The sequence below is a fragment of the Procambarus clarkii genome, chromosome 6, assembly GCF_040958095.1.
Source record: "Procambarus clarkii isolate CNS0578487 chromosome 6, FALCON_Pclarkii_2.0, whole genome shotgun sequence".
NCBI classification, from domain to species: domain Eukaryota; kingdom Metazoa; phylum Arthropoda; class Malacostraca; order Decapoda; family Cambaridae; genus Procambarus; species Procambarus clarkii.
In genome coordinates, this window is record NC_091155.1 from 25,509,963 (window position 1) to 25,531,939 (window position 21,977).

General features: G+C 38.7%; 2 protein-coding genes across 6 annotated transcripts in view; one reads left to right on the forward strand and one right to left on the reverse strand.

Annotated features, from left to right (window-relative positions):
- The window catches only part of LOC123754027 (uncharacterized), a 115,282-nt gene that overhangs the window by 87,084 nt on the left and 6,221 nt on the right, over positions 1-21,977 (forward strand). The window contains exons 1-8 of one of the 5 annotated variants that reach the window (XM_045736145.2): positions 5,473-6,173; positions 6,997-7,094; positions 8,569-8,631; positions 8,831-8,993; positions 13,124-13,211; positions 15,203-17,071; positions 17,487-17,622; positions 20,082-20,203. In XM_045736145.2, the coding sequence (XP_045592101.2) occupies positions 7,033-7,094; positions 8,569-8,631; positions 8,831-8,993; positions 13,124-13,211; positions 15,203-17,071; positions 17,487-17,622; positions 20,082-20,203 (2,503 nt within the window). In that variant the 5' untranslated portion in view covers positions 5,473-6,173; positions 6,997-7,032. Of the gene's footprint in view, positions 1-5,472; positions 6,174-6,956; positions 7,095-8,550; positions 8,632-8,830; positions 8,994-13,123; positions 13,212-15,202; positions 17,072-17,486; positions 17,623-20,081; positions 20,204-21,977 lie in introns of those variants that run through there. The other 4 variants (XM_045736142.2, XM_045736141.2, XM_045736143.2 and 1 more) reach the window with 4 other exon arrangements.
- On the reverse strand, positions 827-5,043 carry Pfdn6 (prefoldin 6). The gene is made up of 4 exons (XM_045736140.2): positions 4,889-5,043; positions 3,462-3,532; positions 2,149-2,273; positions 827-1,361 (listed from the first exon to the last, which is right to left on the reverse strand). The coding sequence occupies exons 1-4, from the start codon at positions 4,953-4,955 to the stop codon at positions 1,244-1,246; spliced, it is 381 nt and encodes a 126-aa protein (XP_045592096.1). The 5' UTR covers positions 4,956-5,043; the 3' UTR covers positions 827-1,243.

Consider the following 21,977-nt stretch of genomic DNA (forward strand, 5'->3'; position numbering starts at 1 on the left):
CTGAACCCAATCATTTAATTCACACATTACTTTGTGTAAGCAAATTGTGATTACTCTGTACTTAACTTCTGTGATTAACCTCATCTTCATGCAAAATACTAAACAAATATTTGAAGACACTTTAAATCATTTTAAGTATATTAAGTGAAGTGTACAAAGTTACTTTGCATTTGCATACACCCACCCCAAACCAAAGATGGGACGAGTGAAGATATTCTGCTTACTTTAGGTAGTCTAAACCAGTAAATATAATTACTTATTTCAAGTATCCCTCCACAACCCGTTCTCGCAAATTTAATAAGTCAATATTGACTTATTAAATATGTGCATAGGTGACATACTTACCCTTAAAAAGATTCATAGAAAACACCGACCTTACCTAACCTACTTAGTATGTTAAAATAAGCATCTTATTGCTTCGTAATTACAATTATTACCTAACCTATAATAGGTATAGGTTAAGTAATAATTGTAATTACTAAGCAATAAGATGCTTATCTTAAGATACTAACAAGGTTAGGTAAGGTCGGTGTTTTCTATGAATCTTTTTAAGGGTATCTATTATGTTTAGTATATCACCTATGCACGTAGGTAATAAGTCAATATTGACTATGAATTTGCGAGAACGGGTTGCCCTCCAATAATGACACTTCATCGAGTTATGATTAGAGGATGAAATACGCAAGAAAAACTATGACCAAAGTCAGAGGAAAACAAGTCCAACACACATGGCTTCTCCCATTTGCCGAGATAGCACTGGAAAACTGTTTTTGGATTAATAAAATCCAATCCATATATCTTTTTCATAGAGGATATTAATAAGACCTTTGACAAATCAAAATATTCATTATTGCTGGACAGCATCAAGGTAAACAAAACAAAGCCATAGTGATCCAAACTGTAAATGTTTTTGTAAACATCAGACTTTACATGGGATACATAATTATGTCTTGTAGATTGTAGGACTTTTAAATGTATTAAAATGCCAATACAGTACAGTACTTGCATCAAAATATTAAAGGCAACTTTTTGCACAATTTTGTTAATTGTAAACAAAATGGCACTGGTTTTCCATACACAGGATGAAAATAACACCAACCTGCTTTTGGAAGCAAAGGTATCACAAAATTATTATCAATAATATTTGGTTCATAAAGCTAGGTTCTAGTATTACACAGGTGACAGGTGCAAAAGCAATTTTATTAAAAAAAAAAAAAAATAATATTCAAGTTTAACCTTCATTTCATTTCCCCATTTGTTTCATCATCATCTGTTGCATCTGCTGCTGGAGCTTACCAATGCTGTCTCGTTTGGAATCGGAATCCTTGTCTAATTTCTCCATTGTATTCTCGTGACGTTTACTGAAAAAACAATTGGTCAGCATGTATTACAAGCAATAAATTAAAAAATGCAGGGCTCCTAGGAATAAAATATTTTGAATAAAAAAAAAATCAATGGTTGAATATAAAGAAGTGTCCTTTTCTGGTGGCCATGGTAGCTCAAGGGTTGGTCCTATCATGTTTTAGGATATAGCAAGAGACCCCTTTTACCAAACAGAAACCAGGCTTAGAATCTCAATTTTTCTACTAGGCAATGGAAGCTCGAGGATCAGAGAATCCAAAACCGAGAAAATCACAGTTGTCTATTCTTTCTAATGGGCGATCTTTGGTTTTGTTTATCTCTTGATCTCTAAGCTTCCCCTCACCTGGGAGAGGGAGCCCTTTCCTCCCCACCCCATCCCAAATGCATATCCTGATCCCTTCCAAGTGCTATATAGTCATAATGCCTTAGTGCTTTCCCTGATAATTCCCTCCCTCACCTTACAGAAAGCCTAATTCTGGCAGTGACTTATAGACTAGGGTGGGATTAAGAGGCCTCATGATTTCCTGCCAGTACAAGTGCTTAATCCCAGAAAGTTACTGATGAAATGTCCCAGAAATGGTTGATAAAAAATATAAGCTAAATTCTTAAATAGACAAGCAATTCTTGAATAATATTTTCTGGACCTCTCATTGTCTTTTGTATATTTGTATATAATACATTCATTGTGAATTCTGATTATAATTTATTTAATGAATAAAGCTAAATAAAGTTATCGGTATACTGATTTTTTAATAAAGTTTAGTACTGTACATATAAAATATTTACATTTCTTGTGTAATGTAATCAACTCTCTTATTAACATTTTGCCGAGCTTCTTCCAAGTCCTGACGAATGAGTGCCGGTCCAATTAACTTGTACACCACACTTTCATCGCCTATCAAATCCAATTCCTGCAAGAAAAGTCACAATTAAATAACATCAATATGTATTTAGAGTACAGTACCTTTAAATTAAAAATAAAATGAACATCATTAAACACATTATCTGGTAAAATTACAAGAATGAGAGCACAAAATATTATATGCCACACAGTATATCACTGGAGTTGTGTAAAGCAGCAAAATGAAATAAAACCTTTAGAATTTAGAATTTCATTGACTTTTCTGTATTTTTCTTAGTATATTGAGACAATAAGATTCTTAAATGTTAAAATAAAAATTATTAAGTGAAGCAGGCAACCCATACACAACATTGCAGTTAGGTGTCTAGGCAGCAGCATGTTATAAAAAAAATGAACAACATACAAGTAACATGGGAAAAATAGGCTTATGTTCCCAGTCGAGTCAAGTTGCAAATCGTAAAATTATATTGCAAAATGTAAGATTTAAACATAAAAAGATTTTGTACCTTTTATTTTATGTACCATACTCTCTATTAAAGATTTAATTTGAATTGCTGTTATCTAACATTAGGAATAGGGTCAAATGTAATGCACAGGTGTCTACAGGTTAACTCCCCGAAGGCTTAATTCTGTGCATTCTATTCAATTTCTAACGGTGATCTAATATAGTGGCATTGTAGCCAAGGCCAAAATGGAATATTGTACTGCATAGGCCAAACCAACTTGTTCAAAACAAATACCTCCACAGAGCTAAATATGTATGAGGTGTAAACCATACAACCTCTCCTATATTTGTATATTTCATTAATTTCATTTTTATAACTGCATACATCAATAAGTCACATACCAAGTATACAAATTCAACCAATTACAGTAATGTAAATTATTTTTGGATTTGTCAACTTAAAACTTGCCTAAAACAGAATTTGTAATGGCTCCCAAATTTTACATACTACTGTACATTTATATGAAACTATATTGTGAAATAAAATCAAATCTCTAATAACATTTTAACCATTTACATGAACTGCTAATCACAGTAATGAAAACTACAGTGAATGCCAATTGTAAATTTAACCTTTCAGAGATTTATTGATCAATCTATAATATTGCCTGGTTACCAATCACCAACCTGTCTACTTAATGTACACAACGAGCATGTCTTAAAACTTAATATAGCACCACTAGTAACGTCTTAACCAGCCAATCAATGAATCTTACTCAAGTTTTCTCTCACCTCTTTAACTACTTTGTTTTCGTTTAGTTGTCCATCAAGCTGTGACCTTAAATTAGTCGTTTTAGACAAGTCTGGAAAGATAGATCAATATTAATTGTACAGTTTTGTTAGGGAAAGGTGCAGGGTCATATGTCCATTGATAAATAAAGTCACAATAAGACGATTAATCAGAATTGGTATAGAGAATCAAAAGAATTGAGTATCTTTCAGTAATCCAAATCAGGTTGAGAATCTAGAGAAATTTATCATGATTTCCAGTTCTTGAAACAATTCTTTAACATTTATTAACAAAATGAATTCTTCACCTCTGGTAATAATTCTAACTGTTTAAATTATGATAATTTTATGATCATTAACAATGAAGTATTTTACTCCCCCAAAAATAAACAATGCAAGCAAGGCAAGCGAGATGCTCTTGTTTTTACATTACATTTAAGAGTTTTTGATTTTAAATACAGTATAGTTTTTATTCACCAATACTTGCATTATGCACAGAGTAATCACATTAACATGACTGCATCAGTGAGAAAATCCATAGGAGCCGCGATTTTAAATCAATTTAAAGGCAAATACCAAAAAAATCAATTATCTATATTAGTACAGTAGTTTCAAGACAATATTTTCATGCTGCCTGTAATCATTACCTCTATTGCCTGTCTCAAGGGAGACCCTTTCCTACGCAAACCTCTCTTAATAATCACCCAAAATACAAATTTGTAATGGTATGCGATTAAATTAACAATTATTAAGGGGCTCAACTGTCATGATAATTGGTGACAATAGAATCAATAGCAAGAGTAGAATTATTGTACACAATGATAGATATTGTATATAAAAAAATTAAAATTATTAATCGAAATACAAAATACTGTATTTTGTGTATGAATAACTTCATACTGGGCGATTGACCAACGGAGAATAAAACCCAATCTAATCCACTCTTAACACAACTGGACGTAATTAAACCCACCCTAATGATACACAAATAACATTAAAGGTTCAGGTGTCGTACCTGAACATTAAAGGTTCAGGTACGACAGTCGGGTTCGTTTTCGACCCCACAATCGAGAATTCCAGGTTCGAATCCCGAACGGGATAGAAATGCTTGGGCACATTTCCTTTCACCTAATGCCTCTGTTCACCTAGCGATGAATTAGCTTGTTATGGGGTTGCATCCTGGGCCAGGTCTGTAATTCGGCCCTTTGAGGGAGGAGACGTCGATAAAAGCCTAATGAATACACCTTGGCTTCCTGTCCCCATAAAGTGAAATAATATTATTACATACGAGTATTAAACAATTATAAATCGAAATTTGATACGATTGTGTACAATTGACTGCCAGTCACCCACACACACACACAGCCTCCTAATGCCACAATAACGTACCCTGGTGGCCAGTACTACCACACAGAACACAGCTCTACTACCTTTCTGGAGTTTCTTGAAGGCTTCTATCTCCTCCTCGAGTTTCTTCTGCAGCATCTCGGGCCCCATGATGTTGTTGGCTGGTGATGGCGGCGGACTACGGGCCCACACCTGGTACCTCGCCTGGGGTCACCTCCCTCTCCACCACACCCATACATCTCTCTACTGTATTAATCGATGAATAAATTAAGAAATTATGAAATCAATAAGGAGCTGTGTTAATAAATAATGTTGTGATATTGCGCATATTTTTTTTGTATACATTTATGATCCTTAAATTACAAATGATATTTTGTTATTGATGTTCGTATCGTTAACCTATGGAATAAAATCGAAGTTTTCATTATAATTATGAAGAAAACAATATTATTGTAATGTTGCTTGGTTTAAATTGCCAAGATTGTTTTAGTAAAATAATTAATAACACTTGTAGGCCTAATCACCCTCTTAACATGTATGTAACACATTCATAAATAAATACAAAATTTAATGCATAATTAAATTCAGTTTTCATGGCATTGTAATTAACTATGAAAACTTGTTGTTTATCCAACTCAGGAATCTGGTTACCATGGTAACGCATCCACCCATCAATGTAAACAAAACTTTAGCGACTGGCCACGAGTGTGATTTTTGTCCGGCCACCAGCGTGACAGTTGTCTGGTCACCAGCGTGACAGTTGTCTGGTCACCAGCGTGACAGTTGTCTGGTCACCAGCGTGACAGTTGTCCGGCCACCAGCGTGACAGTTGTCTGGTCACCAGCGTGACAGTTGTCTGGTCACCAGCGTGACAGTTGTCTGGTCACCAGCGTGACAGTTGTCCGGCCACCAGCGTGACAGTTGTCCGGCCACCAGCGTGACAATTGTCTGGTCACGAGCGTGACAGTTGTCTGGTCACCAGCGTGACAGTTGTCTGGTCACCAGCGTGACAGTTGTCCGGCCACCAGCGTGACAGTTGTCCGGCCACCAGCGTGACAGTTGTCCGGCCACCAGCGTGACAGTTGTCCGGCCACCAGCGTGACAGTTGTCCGGCCACCAGCGTGACAATTGTCTGGTCACGAGTGTGACAGTTGTCTGGTCACCAGCGTGACAGTTGTCTGGTCACCAGCGTGACAGTTGTCTGGTCACCAGCGTGACAGTTGTCCAGCCACGAGCGTGACAGTTGTCTGGCCACGAGTGCGACTAGCTGTTATCAGGAACAGGAAGCACATTAGGCTTAACAAGGTCCCTCTATGCCAATGACAAGCTTCTCCAGGATTTAACTCAGAATAGTTGTCTAACTCCCAGGTACAGTAACTATTTAGTGGGGGGTCTTTTTCAAACTAGCATGGACTCACAGCTGCTGTGTTAATATAAATTTTTATGTTATTCACAATATATTTTTGTTTTTTGCTATCCTAAACAACATTCATGTAGTGAATGATGTATGCATTGCTCAATCAGCCAGGTTAATTACTGTTGGGTTTGGTCCCTAATTGAATGGATAATCAGTCAGGTAACCTAACAGGTTCTAGCAGTACGGTAATAGCCACCAAGTGTACAGTACCTTACTGTATAAAACAGTATGATTGATCAAATCACAGTTGGGCAAAGTACTAACCACTCTCTCACTACACATACGGGGCATAACGGGCTGGCCTCTCATGGTGCTCAAGAGAGAACTTGATAAACACCTCCAGAGGTTTCCTGATCGACCAGGCTGTGATTCATACGTCAGGCTGCGAGCAGCCACGTCCAACAGCCTGATTGACCAGACGACCAACCAGAAGGCCTGATCAGAGATCAGGCCGTGGTGACGTGGATCCCCGGAACTGCCACAATACCGTATTGTGGTATTATACTGTCATTTTATACACTTCATAATGTATATTAAAGGCTTTTTTAATTTTTGTAGAATAAAAATAAGATTATGTCTTTATAATGTACATTAATTTATTATTGTAAAATTCTGTTCACTTTTGCTTTTAGTGAAATACAGTATTATGTTGATTTTATTCATATTGCACAATAAATTGTAGTGAGAGAAGCTTTCTAATGTATATTTAAATGTATTTATATACCTGTGTATAGATATATGTACAGTACTGTATATACTGTACTTCGTTGACAGCTTCCTGTTATGGTCACTTGAGATGATGCAAAAAAAATGGGTGACATGAGAGAATATTATCGTCAGGTATCTGAAATTCAAAAGGCTGTGAGAGAAAGGTACGTATGATTAATTTTTCTTATAACTTGCTAAATATTTAAAACTTGGATTTTATTGCAAAAAGCTATTAAATATTGGTGTACACTACTATTGTATACCACATATATATTTTTTAATGTTTCATCTGAATTGAATACCATAGATGCAAATATAAAATTTAGCATTGAAGTGTTTGATTCTTTTAATGTATTTGATACATCTATACTATAAGAGAGAATGTAAGTCTAAGGTTGGAGGCCTGATGCTTGGGGCTAGCCTTACCCAAATTTGCAGGGGAAGTGGTCTGGTGTATGAGACAGTTTTGAGTGTATCAGACAGTGGTGTATGAAAATTTATTTTCAATTTTTGTCATTTTCAAATTACGTCCATTTTCGGTCATACTGGCAATCAGCCAAATTCAGATGTAATTTGTAAGAGGACAGGTTGATCTGTGACCTCCTGTTCTTGAGGCTGCAGGTTTCAGGAATTTCTCATTGTCACTTTGGTCGATTCCCAATATTTTGTAAGTGGTGATCGTATCATCTCTCTTTTTTTTTTTCTTCTATCTTCTAGCTTTGGCATATTTAACACCTTTGTCTTCTCCTCATAACTCTTGTTTTTCAGTTCTGGAAGCCATTTTGTAGACTTTGCACCTTTTCCAGTTTATTGGTGTGCTTCTTGAGATACAGGCACTATACAACTGTTGTATATTACAATTTGGTCTCACAAAAGTGTGTGTGTGTGTGTGTATGTATACACATACACACACTCCCTGATACACAAGCACACACGCACTAGGAGGAGTATCCAGTGGTGCCTGGATAGTCGATCTCTTCTCCCAACCTTTCATTCCACCCTTCTTCTTTTTCCTTCTCCCTCTTCCCTCCACCTTTCCCCCCATCTCCTTTCTTCTCTTCCCTCTTCCATTTCCCCTCTTTGCTCCCCTTTCTCAATCCCCTCTTATCATCCCCATCTTACCCCTTCTCTCTACCCTCCACCCCCCTCTTTCCATCCTTTCTACCTCTTCTCCCTGCTCTTCATCCCATCTCCTCCTAGACCTACCTCCGCTTGTCCTCCTGAAGACGTATTGAAACAACTGTATGGGTCTCTGATGCATTTTCTGTTTTTTTTCTTTTCATTTTCTTGTTATTAATACCTAGGCAGAAATCATAAGACATATTTTACACTTGCCTCCATGAAAATAGCCTGTGGATCTTCATAATTACTAATATTTTTTAAAGCATTAAACTTAAGTTTACCCTGATGAGCCTATATTTGTTGCATACCCTAGACCTTTACCCCCCTACCCTTCCTTCTCCTGCAAATTTGGAGGAGGCTAGGCCTAAGTATCTGGCCTCCAGCTTTGGACAGACAAACAGACACAGACTGACACATTCTCTCTTATAGCACAGATGATGTTAGTTAGGCCAGAGGTTAGTTTTTGTTTTATTCAAATACTCTTGTAATGTTGTACAGTAGTGACTTCTCACGCAGGGAGATCCATCGCCTTCAACTTGAAAAACAAATCCTGATGAAGACGCATAAAAGGGAAAAAAGGTAACTCCAGGTTTCTTGATATAATCTTGGTATGAATTTTGCCTCGTACCCTATACGTCACACTGATGTGAGTGAACAAATTTGTATTAGCCTTGTAAGACTTGGTACATTTACTGCTTTCAATTAGTTAAAATTAGATTGATTTTGATAATCAGACGGAATTACATAATAATAATTGATTGCCTTTCACCTGAATTAGATATGCAGAACTGCAAGATAAACTCAAGGAGCTGCACAAGGATCTCATACGAGAGGAGCTGGAAGCAACGCAACGCTTCCAGAGTTTGTTAGCTCAAGTTGATGCAGTGAGAAGAGAACATCAATTGCTGGCTGCCCACACAGAGAGACTTAGACAAAGAAAGGTATATATTGTCTTAAAAAATATTTTGCTATATTTATTACAAGTTTCTGTGGAGAGTCCCTCCGGCTCCCTGTAGCTATACCGGGCTGATATGCATATACTGTATTAGACTGTGGCATCAGTCAATTCGATTGAAGTTCTTAGCCTACTGGGGACCACGAGCCAGAACCTGGCCCCCTCGGAGAGGCACGAGGAGCAATGGCCTATAGAAACCCCCATGTGGTTGGAAGCATTTTATGTCTGCCATCTACTGGGTTAGACACCCAGAAAGGTAGGCATCCCAAAACAAACTACAGCTGGTTAAAAATTGTGACCGAAAGCCGAACTAGCAAGTAGAACTCCCCAAACCTAAAATAAGCATGATGTCACCATCGCTGCCGCGCTGCTATCTACGCAGCTCCCCCTTCCCCGGGAGGGGGAAGGGGGAGCCCCAAACCCCCCGCACTGGCTTTCCAACCCCAGTTCTGAGGTTGATGTGTTGAGTTGCAGGCATTCAACTCTGGCTCCAATCTTTGAGTAGTGCTGTGCCTTGTGTTGTGTTGTGGTGTGGTTATGTGTGAGCCAGGTGTAATTCAAGAAGTATTGGGGCTGCATGCGTCTAGAGTCACCTTCCCTAGGTGCCCTGTAAGTATTGCCCCTTTTGGGTTACCTTCCACAAACTGTTCGGGATCTACCTCTTTAGGGTTCTTTTGCTGCTTGGAGATTGCCCACCCTTGGGGTCGGCTGGGGCTTTCTTGCCACTGCTTGACCTTGGATAGGAGATAGTATCATCGCTGGCAGGAGTGCAAGGTACTGTGCAGCTGTCTTATAATATGCATAGTGGCTGGTTCTGTTCCTCCTAGAGATGTTGTACTTTTGTGGGGATTTTCTTTTTCATTTGTTTTGTTTGCCTGGTGAGGGTCTGCCTGGTGTGGCTACAGGACCACTTATATTATTTTGGTGGCCCTCCGCCAAGCTCCCTTCCCCCCATTATTGTACACCATCACAGGGGTTCAGCTATTGTTTGTTTGATTGGTAATTCTGGGATAACCAGTTAGCAGTTCCTTGCCTGGGCTTTCCTCAGCAGTCAGTCTGTGGGTCCTGGAAAACCCAATTTGGGCTCATTAGACCTATGGATGGGTCTTCTGAGTTCCACCTCACCATGTGTGCGAGTTTGAAGGTTGCTGTTTGCCCTTGTCTCAGGGTGACGGTCACCATTTTTGCCTTCGTCATGCTGCCTGTTGGGCCAATGTCACCTTTGACCTGGAGTCCTGTGTGTGGTGTTCCTTGCTTGTATTCCAGTTCATTCAATTCACTGATCTTGATATTTGGGTGCAGATAGCTTCAGCGTTGCATGCAAGGTTTAGGTTGCTGCAACGTGATAGGTTGGTTGCTTTTCCGTATGCCACGAGGCTGCCCCACTTTGGATATAGGACCTCGACTTTGATTTCATCCGTGCCCCATTTTCCTATCCTTGCTGTTGTTCGTCCTGCTCCTTCCTCCCCCCCCCCCCCCTCCCCTGTTGCTGGCTCCCAAACATCTGAGGGTTTCGGAGTTGGGTCAGAGTTTAGATGGTGGTGAGATTCGGGCGGTTTCGGGGGCTGCCCTTTCGGAGGCAGAGACATTCGAGCCGGTTCCTCCTGCTGGAGCTTTTGAGTCAGACCAGCCTTTAGAACAGCTTTTGGCTTTTTGGTGGGCACAGTGCTCACTCTGCACGTCAATCAGCTTCTCATAAGAGTCGGTCCCTTCTTCCCTGCTTTTCCGGTGGACTCTGCCTTTTCTCCAGAGGCAGAGGGCTTGGAGGACGGCTGTGCCCAGGGTCTTGACATGGAGGATCCCGAGGGCTGGGAAGGAGTTGACTTGGGCGGGGCTTGGGCCCCGTTTGACCCCGCTTAGGTGTTGGTACCCTCAGCACAGGACCTGTTGTTGTAGGGGAAGGGATTTTCTTATTCCCCTCCCTGTACCCATTTGATATGAGTTCAGTTCCGGGTTCCCTTGGGTTCCTCAGTTTCTTCTTTTCTGAGGTTTTCAGCTTCCTGCATCCTGCCTAAGGAGGTTCGGGAGGTTCTTGCATTGTACTGCTTGCAAGACCCAGATTTCGCCTCAATAATAGATCCTTCTTCATTTGAGTTTGGTTCCTCTTTTCCTTACTGGGTGCATTATGAGGTGCTAGAATCTTCCTGGTTGCCAGACTGCCGTTTCTTTTCGTTGGGGGCATGGCACGTGTTCTGTCAGACCCTGTATGCTTGAGTGGCGGGAAACTACTACGGTCTTCAGGTTTACCTGGGGACGAGTTTGAACACCTCACTGCATGCTTCTTGGCCCCTCTTCTTCCTCGTGATATTGGCCAGATACAGCTTCATGTGCAAGTTCTCGCCCTTTTGGCGTCCTTGGTGGCTCTTCACCGTTACTTGCGTGCCACGGCCTCAGTGGATGGGGACATGCTTTGGGTGGACCCAGTTTCCCCTTCTTCCATGTTCCAGGGTGCGGGTCTCCCAGATTGTCCGCAGGGTTATTCGGTCCAGCCAGCCTGGGGGTTGGTAACATGTCCTGGTTTGACATTCGGGAGCGGGTTTTTTGGCAGTTGAACAGTGCCCTGGCCGCACGGTAACTTGTTAATGTTCTTGGCCCTACTCGGGCGTGTTTAGCTTTGGGTTGCATCTTGCAGCCAGTGGTGTCAATTTCAAGTTGAGGAGTGAGTGAAGACTGTCTCCTGGGTAAATCCCTCCTTTCTTATCTTTGGTTAGGTAGCTCCAGGGAGCCGAGAGGCTCTTCCTATAAAACCAGCGGTGAATGTAATGAAATGCCATTTTCTGGGTGAATCCCGAAGGCTCCCCAGCAACCCTCCCTCCCTCCCTCTGGTCAGCGGTTTTTGTGTGTTTGATATTCAGCCTCTGAACTGGGGTTAGATAGCTGGTGTGGAGGGTCTGGGGCTCCCCTTTCTCCCTTCCGGGGAGGGGGGAAGCTGCACAGACAGCACTGGGGTGGCGATGGTGACATCATGCTTGTTTGCTTGTTTTCTTTTTGGGGAGTTCTGCTTGCTGTTCCGCTTTCGGTCGCAATTTTTAACCTGCCGTAGTTTGTTTTGGGACACTTACCTTTCTGGGTGCCTAACCCGGTAGATGGCAGACATAGAATGCTTCCAACCATATGGAAGTTTCTATAGGCCATTGCTCCTCATGCCTCTATGAGGTGGCGCCCAGGTTCTGGCGTGTGGTCCCCGGTAGGCTAAGAACTCCAATCGAATTGACTGTTGCCACAGTCTAATATATGCATATCAGCCCAGTATCGGTTCGGGGAGCCTCCAGGACTCGCCCAGAAAATGGCATTTAATTACATTCAGCGCTGGTTTTTTAGTATGGTTGCCATAGTTGAGGGACAGAGCAGCCTGTTAGGCATATTGAAGTCCTCCTCGAGCCAATTACTGACCTTTCCCAAAATGCAAACCACAATAATTATCTAATTCCTGGGTATCGAATTACGGCTAGATAATTTGATATGGAACACTGACAAACGCTTCTGTCCTGCTGCAAAAATTTAACCCAGGACCTTTCGGTGGTGACCTGATTGCACACTAGTCTAACGGAGAAAAGACCTGGTTTAAATTGTAGCAGAGTGGGATGATTAGGCATCGTTCCTCTAGTGTTCATCTCTGTTCAGCAAACAGTAATTGTAGACATAAATCCAAAACAATCAGCAGATTTTGTTCTAAAAAACAAAAACAAATAGGGTAAAGCTTTAAGCTTTATGCTATGGAAGGGAAAGCTTCTTTAAGAGTCAGAAGTCATCTTGTTGGGCAAATGGGTGGGGTTCTAATCACTACACCACTGGGTGCTTTAAACCTATATCAGTGTGCTTGTTTATATGTGATGCAATATAGTATGCTAACAAATTGGATAATGGTTATGAATGTTGAATTACTGTACATGAATAAAAGTGTAAAAAATTACAAACAAATTGTGGTGCTGTACTGTATGTACCTGTACTTGCAGAAATAACACACACTGTATATCAAAGTGTAATTCGAGAGTTACAGCTATTTTTGTAAAGCCTATATTGCACCCAGCATTTTGTCCAGGTCTAAAGCTAAGAAATCTAAAACCATATCTCCTTGAACTTTTCTCGTACTAAACAATGAATCTGTTCTTTCAGCGACAGTATGAGATGCACATGGCAAGCACTAACCTAGATCATCAGTACAAAATACAAAGTGATCAGTACCATACATTTCAAAACTCGGGTAAGCAGATTTCAGTTGCTCTTAATTGTTGCATTTATTCCATTTTTCTTATATTCATCATTATCACTCCTGTTTCCCACTTTTATGGGTTGACAAGGCATCGATCCAGAAGAAATATGAGAGCAAATGGAGTTAAAACAAAAAATGGAGTTGAGATTACAAATATCACCCCCCCCCCCAAAAAAAAATCATGTTATCCATTTGCCATGTGTCCCATATTACATATTGTATTGTAACATCACGAAGCAGTGTCACACTACTGTATTACAGTAATGATACATCTCTTAATGCAATCGGCTGTAAAGTGCTTCCCCCGAGTTATAATTAAAAATTATGACATTCTATCAAAAAATTTATTTGCCAGTAGCATTATTCCATGCCACTTTTTGTACATCGTTCACTCCTTATGTTAATGTTCTCATCCTTAAACACTCAATCACCATGTCCGTCCTCCTCTTATTGGCTTCCTCCTCTTCTACCTTCTAATTTACTCAAATACATTCTATTAACATTTTAGGTGAATGAAACACCTAGTACATGTGTAAGTGTATTATTAAACCAAATTTTCAGATGAAACCTACATTCTTTATCAAAGACTGTTTAACAGCACCTTAATAAAGGGTGTAGGCTTCATCTAAAAATTTGGTTTAATAATACTCTTTCACATGTACTGTGTTGGGTCTTTCTGTCACCTTCATTCAAACACAACGGTATTGTAGTTTCTCCATTAACCATTTTATCATCGATTTACTCAATGTGATCAAACCATTTTGATAATTGCCTCTATTTTATCATTTCCAGTACTGTTCTGAATTTTATATTCCACATTTGTTCATGACATTTTCATTCCTTACAGTATATACTGTATACAGTATATCAAATTTTATAAGCTTTGCTTTCAACTTATTTTTACCTTGACTTCCCAATTATGATTATAATTCATTGAGTCGAGGGGGACAGCCAGCCAGTGTATGTATATATTCCAGGCCCATAAATTCCTTAACATATAATATTTCTCTCTCAGCTGTCTCAATGCAAATATCAAATAATACAACCTCTGTTGCTATGGAACCCAGCCTGTTCAACATGAGAAGAATTTTCAAATATTTTCTACATTGTTTCATAAGTGTTCTGTCATACACTTTGCCCACAACGCTTAGTAGACAAATGTCAGTTTTGTACCTCATTTCTCACTGTCAAGTGTGTAAAAAAAATTTATTTATTTATTTATATACAAGAAGGTACATTGGATTTGAGAGTACTGTACATAGCATTGATGTTTTTACATTCTTGCAAAGCCACTAACACAAATAGCATTTCGGGCAGGTCCTTAATGTAAACAGATAATTTTAAGTAGATAATTTGTAGCAAAATTTGAAGAATATTAACAGGTACATTGTAAGAAAATTTGAAGAAAATTTATTGGTACAATGAAGTAAAATTTGAGGGTTATTAATAGGTACATTGAAGTAAAATTTGCATTCAACATAACAACCATGATATAGATTGATAGCAGTGATTACAAGATATAAATTGATAGCAGTGATTACAATTGAAGATTGAGAAAATGGGTCCTCGACTCAATTTCCTGTGCCTATTGTGCAGGGGATGATTTTTCTGCAATGTTGTTGGGGGATAAGGTACACTTACAGATCTATATTTGGAGCTTTATAATATCTAGTTATAAATAAGAGTGATGTCTTACTATATAAAAATTATTAAGTTTTGTTTTGTTTTATGTGCAATATTATTTTTGATAAAATAAATTGCAGCTCAAAACTGCTTTGATATGCTGTGTTGTTAATTGAAATACTATTATGTTACACACAGAAATCACAGTAGCGTGATGCATCAAATGAATAAATCCACAAGGGCCGTGATGAGGGTTCAAACCTATGTCCGAGAGGATCCCAGACGCACCTATTATGTTGTTATTTATTTGTTATGATTTTAATACATTTCTAATTCTCCCCTTTATTTTCTTTCTGAAGCTGGTGCCACTAGAGTGGATGTTCCTCAACACCCCAGCAGCACTCTCATTGCCAACCCACCTCTCTTCCACCCTGCCAACACTCAACAGTCTCATGCTTACCCCGTTACTTCGTCTGTTGCATCTACCTCCAGTCATTGGCCTCCAGGAGGTTACTTACCTCACGGGCAAATGGGCTATCCAGCATATGGACAACAGTTAGTAAATCAAACAGGAACTCACCATCAGGGTGTTGATCAGCAGGGAGCATTCATACCCTTCAAACATTCACAGGCTGATGGAAAAACCAATGTTGATATTTCATCTCCAATGAAAAGTGGAGCAACTCACTTCTTTAATCCATCTGCTCAATATGACTATTTGAGAAATCTAAATGCAGAAGAAAACTGTGTTTCTGACATCAGGGCTCCTGCAGAGTCTGGAGAATTTAGTAAGCCTTTAAATGAAGCAAAGAACATGACTAATGTATCTTATGACTCTAATGGCTATAATCCAGCTCGTCACGTTGAAAGTAACGCAGCTTTTCATAATCCCTTATCAGCAGTGCAGTCTCCAAAAGATTCAGTTCTTGATACTGCAGAGACTGCCTTACCTCAACCAACAATCAACCCAATTTCCCTTATGACACAGGACATGCAACATTTATCCCAGCACTCTCACCCCCTCCACAATACTGCACAAAACAATCAGATGGGCAATGCCATTACCGAAGAATATTTACCTAGTAGGCCAACCCCACCATTCTCTATAAATTCAACATATGGTTCACCTACAGTTCCTACAGCCACAATAATCCACAGTTTACCAGATTCAATGGAAATTTCTAAACATTTAGATCCTGAATCATCTTCACAAGAGACTCTCACACATAAAAAACCTTCAGATGATAGATTATCTGACGTGTTAGGCCATGAAACTGCAGCGAGGAATGATGAAATTGTACATCAAACTCTATTCCAAGCTACAAATGAAAATGAATGCATTTTAAGTGAAACTAGGACTTCAGAAAGAGAAAGTGAAAGGAAATCTTCTGCTGATTTTTCAGAAAAAAATATTGAACAAGATCATCTAAATAGTGATTCTATAGAAGGGGAAGCATTAGGTGAGCACAATGTTCCAGTTGCACTTAATAATCAACCATTATTGCTACAGCCCAGCTCAAGAACCATGTATAATGAGTCCAATGCAAAAGAACAAATTGGAAAGAATGGGAAGGAAAATGTTGAAATGTCTGCAAATGGTAAAATAAGTGAGAATAAGAGTGAAATAATCTCAGCAAATGTGAGTAATTTTGAAGGTGAAATTAATGAAGCAGCATCCACTATAAATACAAAAAATGGATTGCAGAGAATTAGAAGTGAATCATTGCCTGACTCTAGGGAAAACGAATTGCCAGTACATGCAGCTAATGATAACATTAGCACTTCACCTGTTGCAAGAGATAATTCGCCTGCATTACCAAACGAGCAAACCAGCAAAGTTAACTCCATCTCATCTGACAACATACCTGGCAATAATGACACAATACTGATAACCAAAGAAAAACATGGCAATGCTGTTTCAACAATATCCATGGAGCCAAAAGAAAAAACACCACAGCCATCTGTGGTTTGTAAAGAAGAAGAAGAAACAGGTCATCTGAGAAGTGATGATGAATTAGGAAAAACATCTTATCAATCTCTAGAGAGTAAATTAAGTACTCCAAAATTAGACTCCCCAGAAAAATTATTAAATCAATATTCTTCTGGAGAAATAATTGATTCTGGCATGACTTATGAAAATAGATCAAAAGTTTTAAATTCAGAGACACTATCTCAGGATCAAGAGGAAGATGATTCAGATTTCTTTGACCGTGATATTCCAGTTACAGGTGAGCACACTGGAATCAAGTCCTCTTTCACATTTGCAGTTTCTTGACAGTTTCTTTATTATTAGCATCTTGTTTTCACTTTAATGTCTCCTTCCTTCTGTTCATCAGGCTTTATAATTAAGTCTTAACAAATTATAGTGCTATGCTATTTCTGGGAGGGCTCTCCTCAGTGGCTTCCTGAGCTAACCGCCTTGTTAGCTCGGAGAACCACTGAGGGGAACCCTTCCCCCAGAAAGAGGCTCATTACATTAAACACTGGATTTTTCACTGTTGTAAATTTTGCTGACTTAAGCTGAATTAACTGCAATTCATTTCTTTCATTTCAGCACGTGATTATAAAGACTTTAAATATAAAATAGTTCAATAACAATTAATTAGATTTGTTTAAATCCATTAATTGAAGTAATATTAACAGGTTCGACAGCATACAAAAGTGTGGTGGGAGAAACGAGAGTCGGTGCACGATCCTTATTGAGCACAGAGAGCGACAATGATGATGTTGAAGGACAGATGTCTTCCATCCTTTCCAAGCAGCAGAATCAGTCAACAAGGTAATGTCTGACTATTGAGGTCAAACACTTTATCAAAAAGATTTAACAAGTTAATAATGTTTTCTCCTTGGTTGTGTAATAATTTGTAGTTTACATTTTGCCTTGTTTTATTGCTCGAATCTCCCTGAGATTATCTCTCTTGATTAGATATAGTACTTAGAAAAGACTCCATTATAAAGTACAATACAGTGGAACCTCGGGGATACGAATGTTCCTCTTTATGATTTTTTCGGGTTACGAGCTCAATTTCTTTGTAAAATTTGAATCGGGTTACTAGCTTTGCCTCATCTTACGTAGTTTGTTGATAGACACATGAGTCGACTGAACGCATGGTTCCTGGTGGCACGGGCGACCACGCTTCAGTTTACCAGTGCCTCCCACTTAGTGACGATTGCGCTTGAATTCTTTGTAAAGAGTTTCATAGTTTTTCTTCTTTTTATGGTTTTTTCAACATAAAATTGTTAAAAAATTATTATATATTTAATTACCCCAGTATAATTATATATTATACCATGGGTCCCAAGAATGTCAGTGAAATGTCAGTGACTGTGAAACCGGAATTTGGATCCTCATTTTCAGAGACGACATTCAATAAAGGCATATTGTGGTTGACATTGAATTGACCAAGTTTACCACCAGATAAACAGGCAGCCATTATTGGGTTTGTTGTCTCACAACTTTGCACTTGATGGTGTGTGGGAATGTGCCAGTATTTCTCTGCAGTTGTGTGTGGGAGGGATGACTGACTGTGTGTGGGCAATAGGGAAAATGAGTGTTGGTGGGTTGGAGGGAGAAATAAGTGTGTGTTTAATTACTTAAGTGCAGTCACAGGATGAGAGCTACACTTGTGGTGTTCCGTCTTCCCAGCACTCTTTGTCATATAACGCTTTGAAGCTACTGTCGGTTTTGGCTTCCACCACCTTCCCACTTAACTTGTTCTAACCACCTATCACTCTCTTTACGAAAGTGAATTTTCTTATATTTCTTTGGTAGCTTTGTTTAGTTAGCTTAAATCTGTGACCTCTTGTTCTTGAAATTCCAGGTCTCAAGAATTTTGTTTATCAATATTGTTGATTCCCATTGCTATTTTGTATGTAGTGATCATGTCACATCTTTTTCTTCTATATTCTAACTTTAGCATATTTAATGCCACCAACCTCTCTTCGTGCCTCTTGTCTTTCAGCTCCGGAAGCCATTTAGTTGCAAGTCTTTGCACCTTTTCCAATTTGTTGACATGTTTCTTAAGATATGGGCACCGTACAACTGCTGCAGATTCCAATATTAGTCTCACAAAGGTCATGAACAATTTCTTTAGTAATTTACAATCTATGTATTTCAAAGTAATTCTGAAATTAGAAAGCATAGCATAGCATAGGCTTCTCATACAATGTTCTTTATGTGGCCCTCAGGTGACAGTTTTATATCTAGAACCACCCCTAGATGTCATTCTTTATCAGAATTTAGCTTTTTCAAATAATTTGTAGGTTGTATTTGGTTTATTTTTTCCTATTCCACAACATGACATTTATTCACATTAAATTTCATTTGCCAAGTGGTGCTCCGTACTCTTATCTTGTACAAGTCTTCTTGAAGGGCATGACAATTGTCTTGGTTTATTATCTTCCCTAGTATCTTAGCATCATCAGCAAACATGTTCATATAATTCTGTATTCCTTCTGGTAAGTTGTTTATGTAGACAATGAACATTACCAGTGCAAGAACTAAACCCGGTGGTACTCCACTCATGAGATTTCTCCAGTCCGATACATTGCCTCTGATTATTGGCCTCAGTTTTCTGACAAAATTTTTCATCCACGTTAGAAGCCTCCTTATTACTCCTCCAGTATGTTCCAGTTTGCAGATTCTCTTGTGAGGGACTGTCGAAAACCTTTTTTTAGGTCCAGATAAATGCAGTCAACCCAACCATCTCTTTCTGTAAAATCTCTGTGGCTCTATCATAGAAACCAAGTAGATTTGTTACACAGGATCTTTCAGATCAAACCCATACTGTCTGTGTGTTTGTGTGTGTAAGGGGATGGGGGGGGGGGGAGGGGAAGTTAAATAATGTTAAATGATGTAAGAAAATATTTTTGGGGGACCAAGAATTTCTCTGTTTCTGGCATTTTAACAACTTTGAATTTAGCAACCATCTTGATTCAGGGAGTAGGGTATAGCTTCATATAGGTTGTTAAATTAAATGGATACTGTACTGTATATTTCATCATATTAGCTACATGCTTTGCACCTATGACACTGGCTCCCATCTGAGCACATTAAACACAGGACAATTTTTTTTTATATTAAAAGAAAATCTTGCATTCTCAAATAAGGTATTTGCATGTTGTAAGGATAAGTGAAATACAATTAGAATAGCTATAATATACAGATAGGAAATTTAAAAAGCTAAGTTGCATGCTGTTTTCACTTGATTCTGGTAATAATAAAACTCTGCTTAACAGATCGACATTCAAGCCATTTGCCTCCAGCATTCCATCTCTCCGACCTCGACCACCAGAAACGGATACAGACAGCGTTGACAGTGTAGAGGCAGCCATACAAGCAGCAATGAAAAATAAAAATGGTATGGCTTTCATGTTTTCTATGCAATTTTCTCTTTACAATTAAGATTTTTTTTTTTTTTCAAAATTATATTATCTAGTACCAGAATACATGATGCAGTTTTATCATTACAGATTATTTCTAAGGACTTGTTAGCTGATCTGAAATGTTATATTTTCCCAAAGGATTGCGTTTTCATTCTAATATTTATATTTTAAGTCAATCAGGGCTCATAAATTGAACTTAATACAGTCATTCTCGGCAAAAATATAAACAAGATTAATATTCATAGACATGTGAAATGCAAGTGAGGAAAAAGAATATAGCAAGATTGAAAATTATAATTGTAGATGAAAACTATAAATAGTGATGGGTGAATATGAATAAGTGATGAGTGAATATGTTCCTGGAGAAAAAGGGTGTTAAAGGATTTGTTGGCAAGCACTGAATGCATTTAATGTGCAATAAAAGCATTCAGTGATGCTGGTAAACATGTGAGCAAGTGAAGTTATATGCCTTGCTTTATGAATTGGCTGCCTGTGTAACAAATAACGATGATATGATTCAACTATTACCGGCAGCTTCACATAATTTAAAGAGAGTACCTTGTGAATGGAAAGAGATTTTATACTTGATGCACTTTATTTCACACGAGAAAGATATTCATACACAATAGATAAAAGTAAGTAAATTTGTAGTAAAGGAATAATCGGAATGATTTTATAAGCTGTAAAGTGTGTTCCATCTCTAGTGTTGATCTTTATTAATTAGTATAGTACTTCAATCTTTTGTTACAGCAAAACACTTACTCTTTCTGTGTTGCACTTAATGTACTGTACAGTATTTTTATTAGCACAAATGACACGTGTTAATAATGAAAACAATTAAATCAAAAGCTTTATTCCATAAATTGCTATACATTTACAATTAAGTTTACACAATTTCAGTGTTATTTACAAAAGAAAAATCCATAATAACAGCATAACAATCATGATGTACAATATAATATAGATCCATATTTAGGCAGCTCAGAAAGATACCAAGGGACCCACCAGACATATTCCATGGCTGGAGAGGGGCGTTTCATTACAACAGGGGAGAGGGCGTTTCATTACATCAGGGGAGAGGATGTTTCAGTACATCATGCATTTATTCAACAAAATGCCCCCTTCCCTCCTCTAATGTAATGAAACGCTCTCTTGATGTAATGAAATCCCCCTCCTTCAATGTAACAAAATGCTCTCTTTGTAACACCCCAGGGAGGCCTCCCATAGAGGTCAGCCCAGGTGACCTCTGATCTCCTAGAGTCGTTGAAGTGCGGACGAGTTTGTTTTGATATCATTCCTGGCTAGGCCCGAGTCAGCTTAGGATCAAGCTCTCACCCAAAGGGTTGCCTCACATCTCATGACTCCTTCCTCTCTCACCCTTCCATAATTAATCTCCCCTTCTTGAGAGGTATGGGGATCAAGAGGTTGACCAAAGCCATTAGTAAGACTAATGTAAAAAAATAAATTAGAACAGGCAATTCCTACATGGGAGGCTTCCCTCATCTCAAGAAGAGATGGATCTGTCTTCTATAATCACGTAGAGTGGTAGGATGTCACACCATTAGTTACAAGACCAGTCCAGGATAAGCCTTGTCAAACAAGCTTTAATGAAAATTCTTGGAATGATGATGTTGAACAAACCACCCCTACAAGCCTCCCACTTGTAGGTTGGCAACAAACTAACCCCCCCCCTCCTCATCATCTGAACCAGCTGATACTAGGTGTGGTAGTTTTTGGGGTGTATAAATA

Coding starts and splice junctions, on each gene's coding strand:
- Pfdn6 (XM_045736140.2), bottom strand. CDS start 4,955: ATGGGGCCCGAGATGCTGCAGAAGAAACTCGAGGAGGAGATAGAAGCC. Junction 3,533..4,888: donor CTTCAAGAAACTCCAGAAAG/GTAGTAGAGCTG, acceptor CTATCTTTCCAG/ACTTGTCTAAAACGACTAAT. Junction 2,274..3,461: donor AAAACAAAGTAGTTAAAGAG/GTGAGAGAAAAC, acceptor CTTTTCTTGCAG/GAATTGGATTTGATAGGCGA.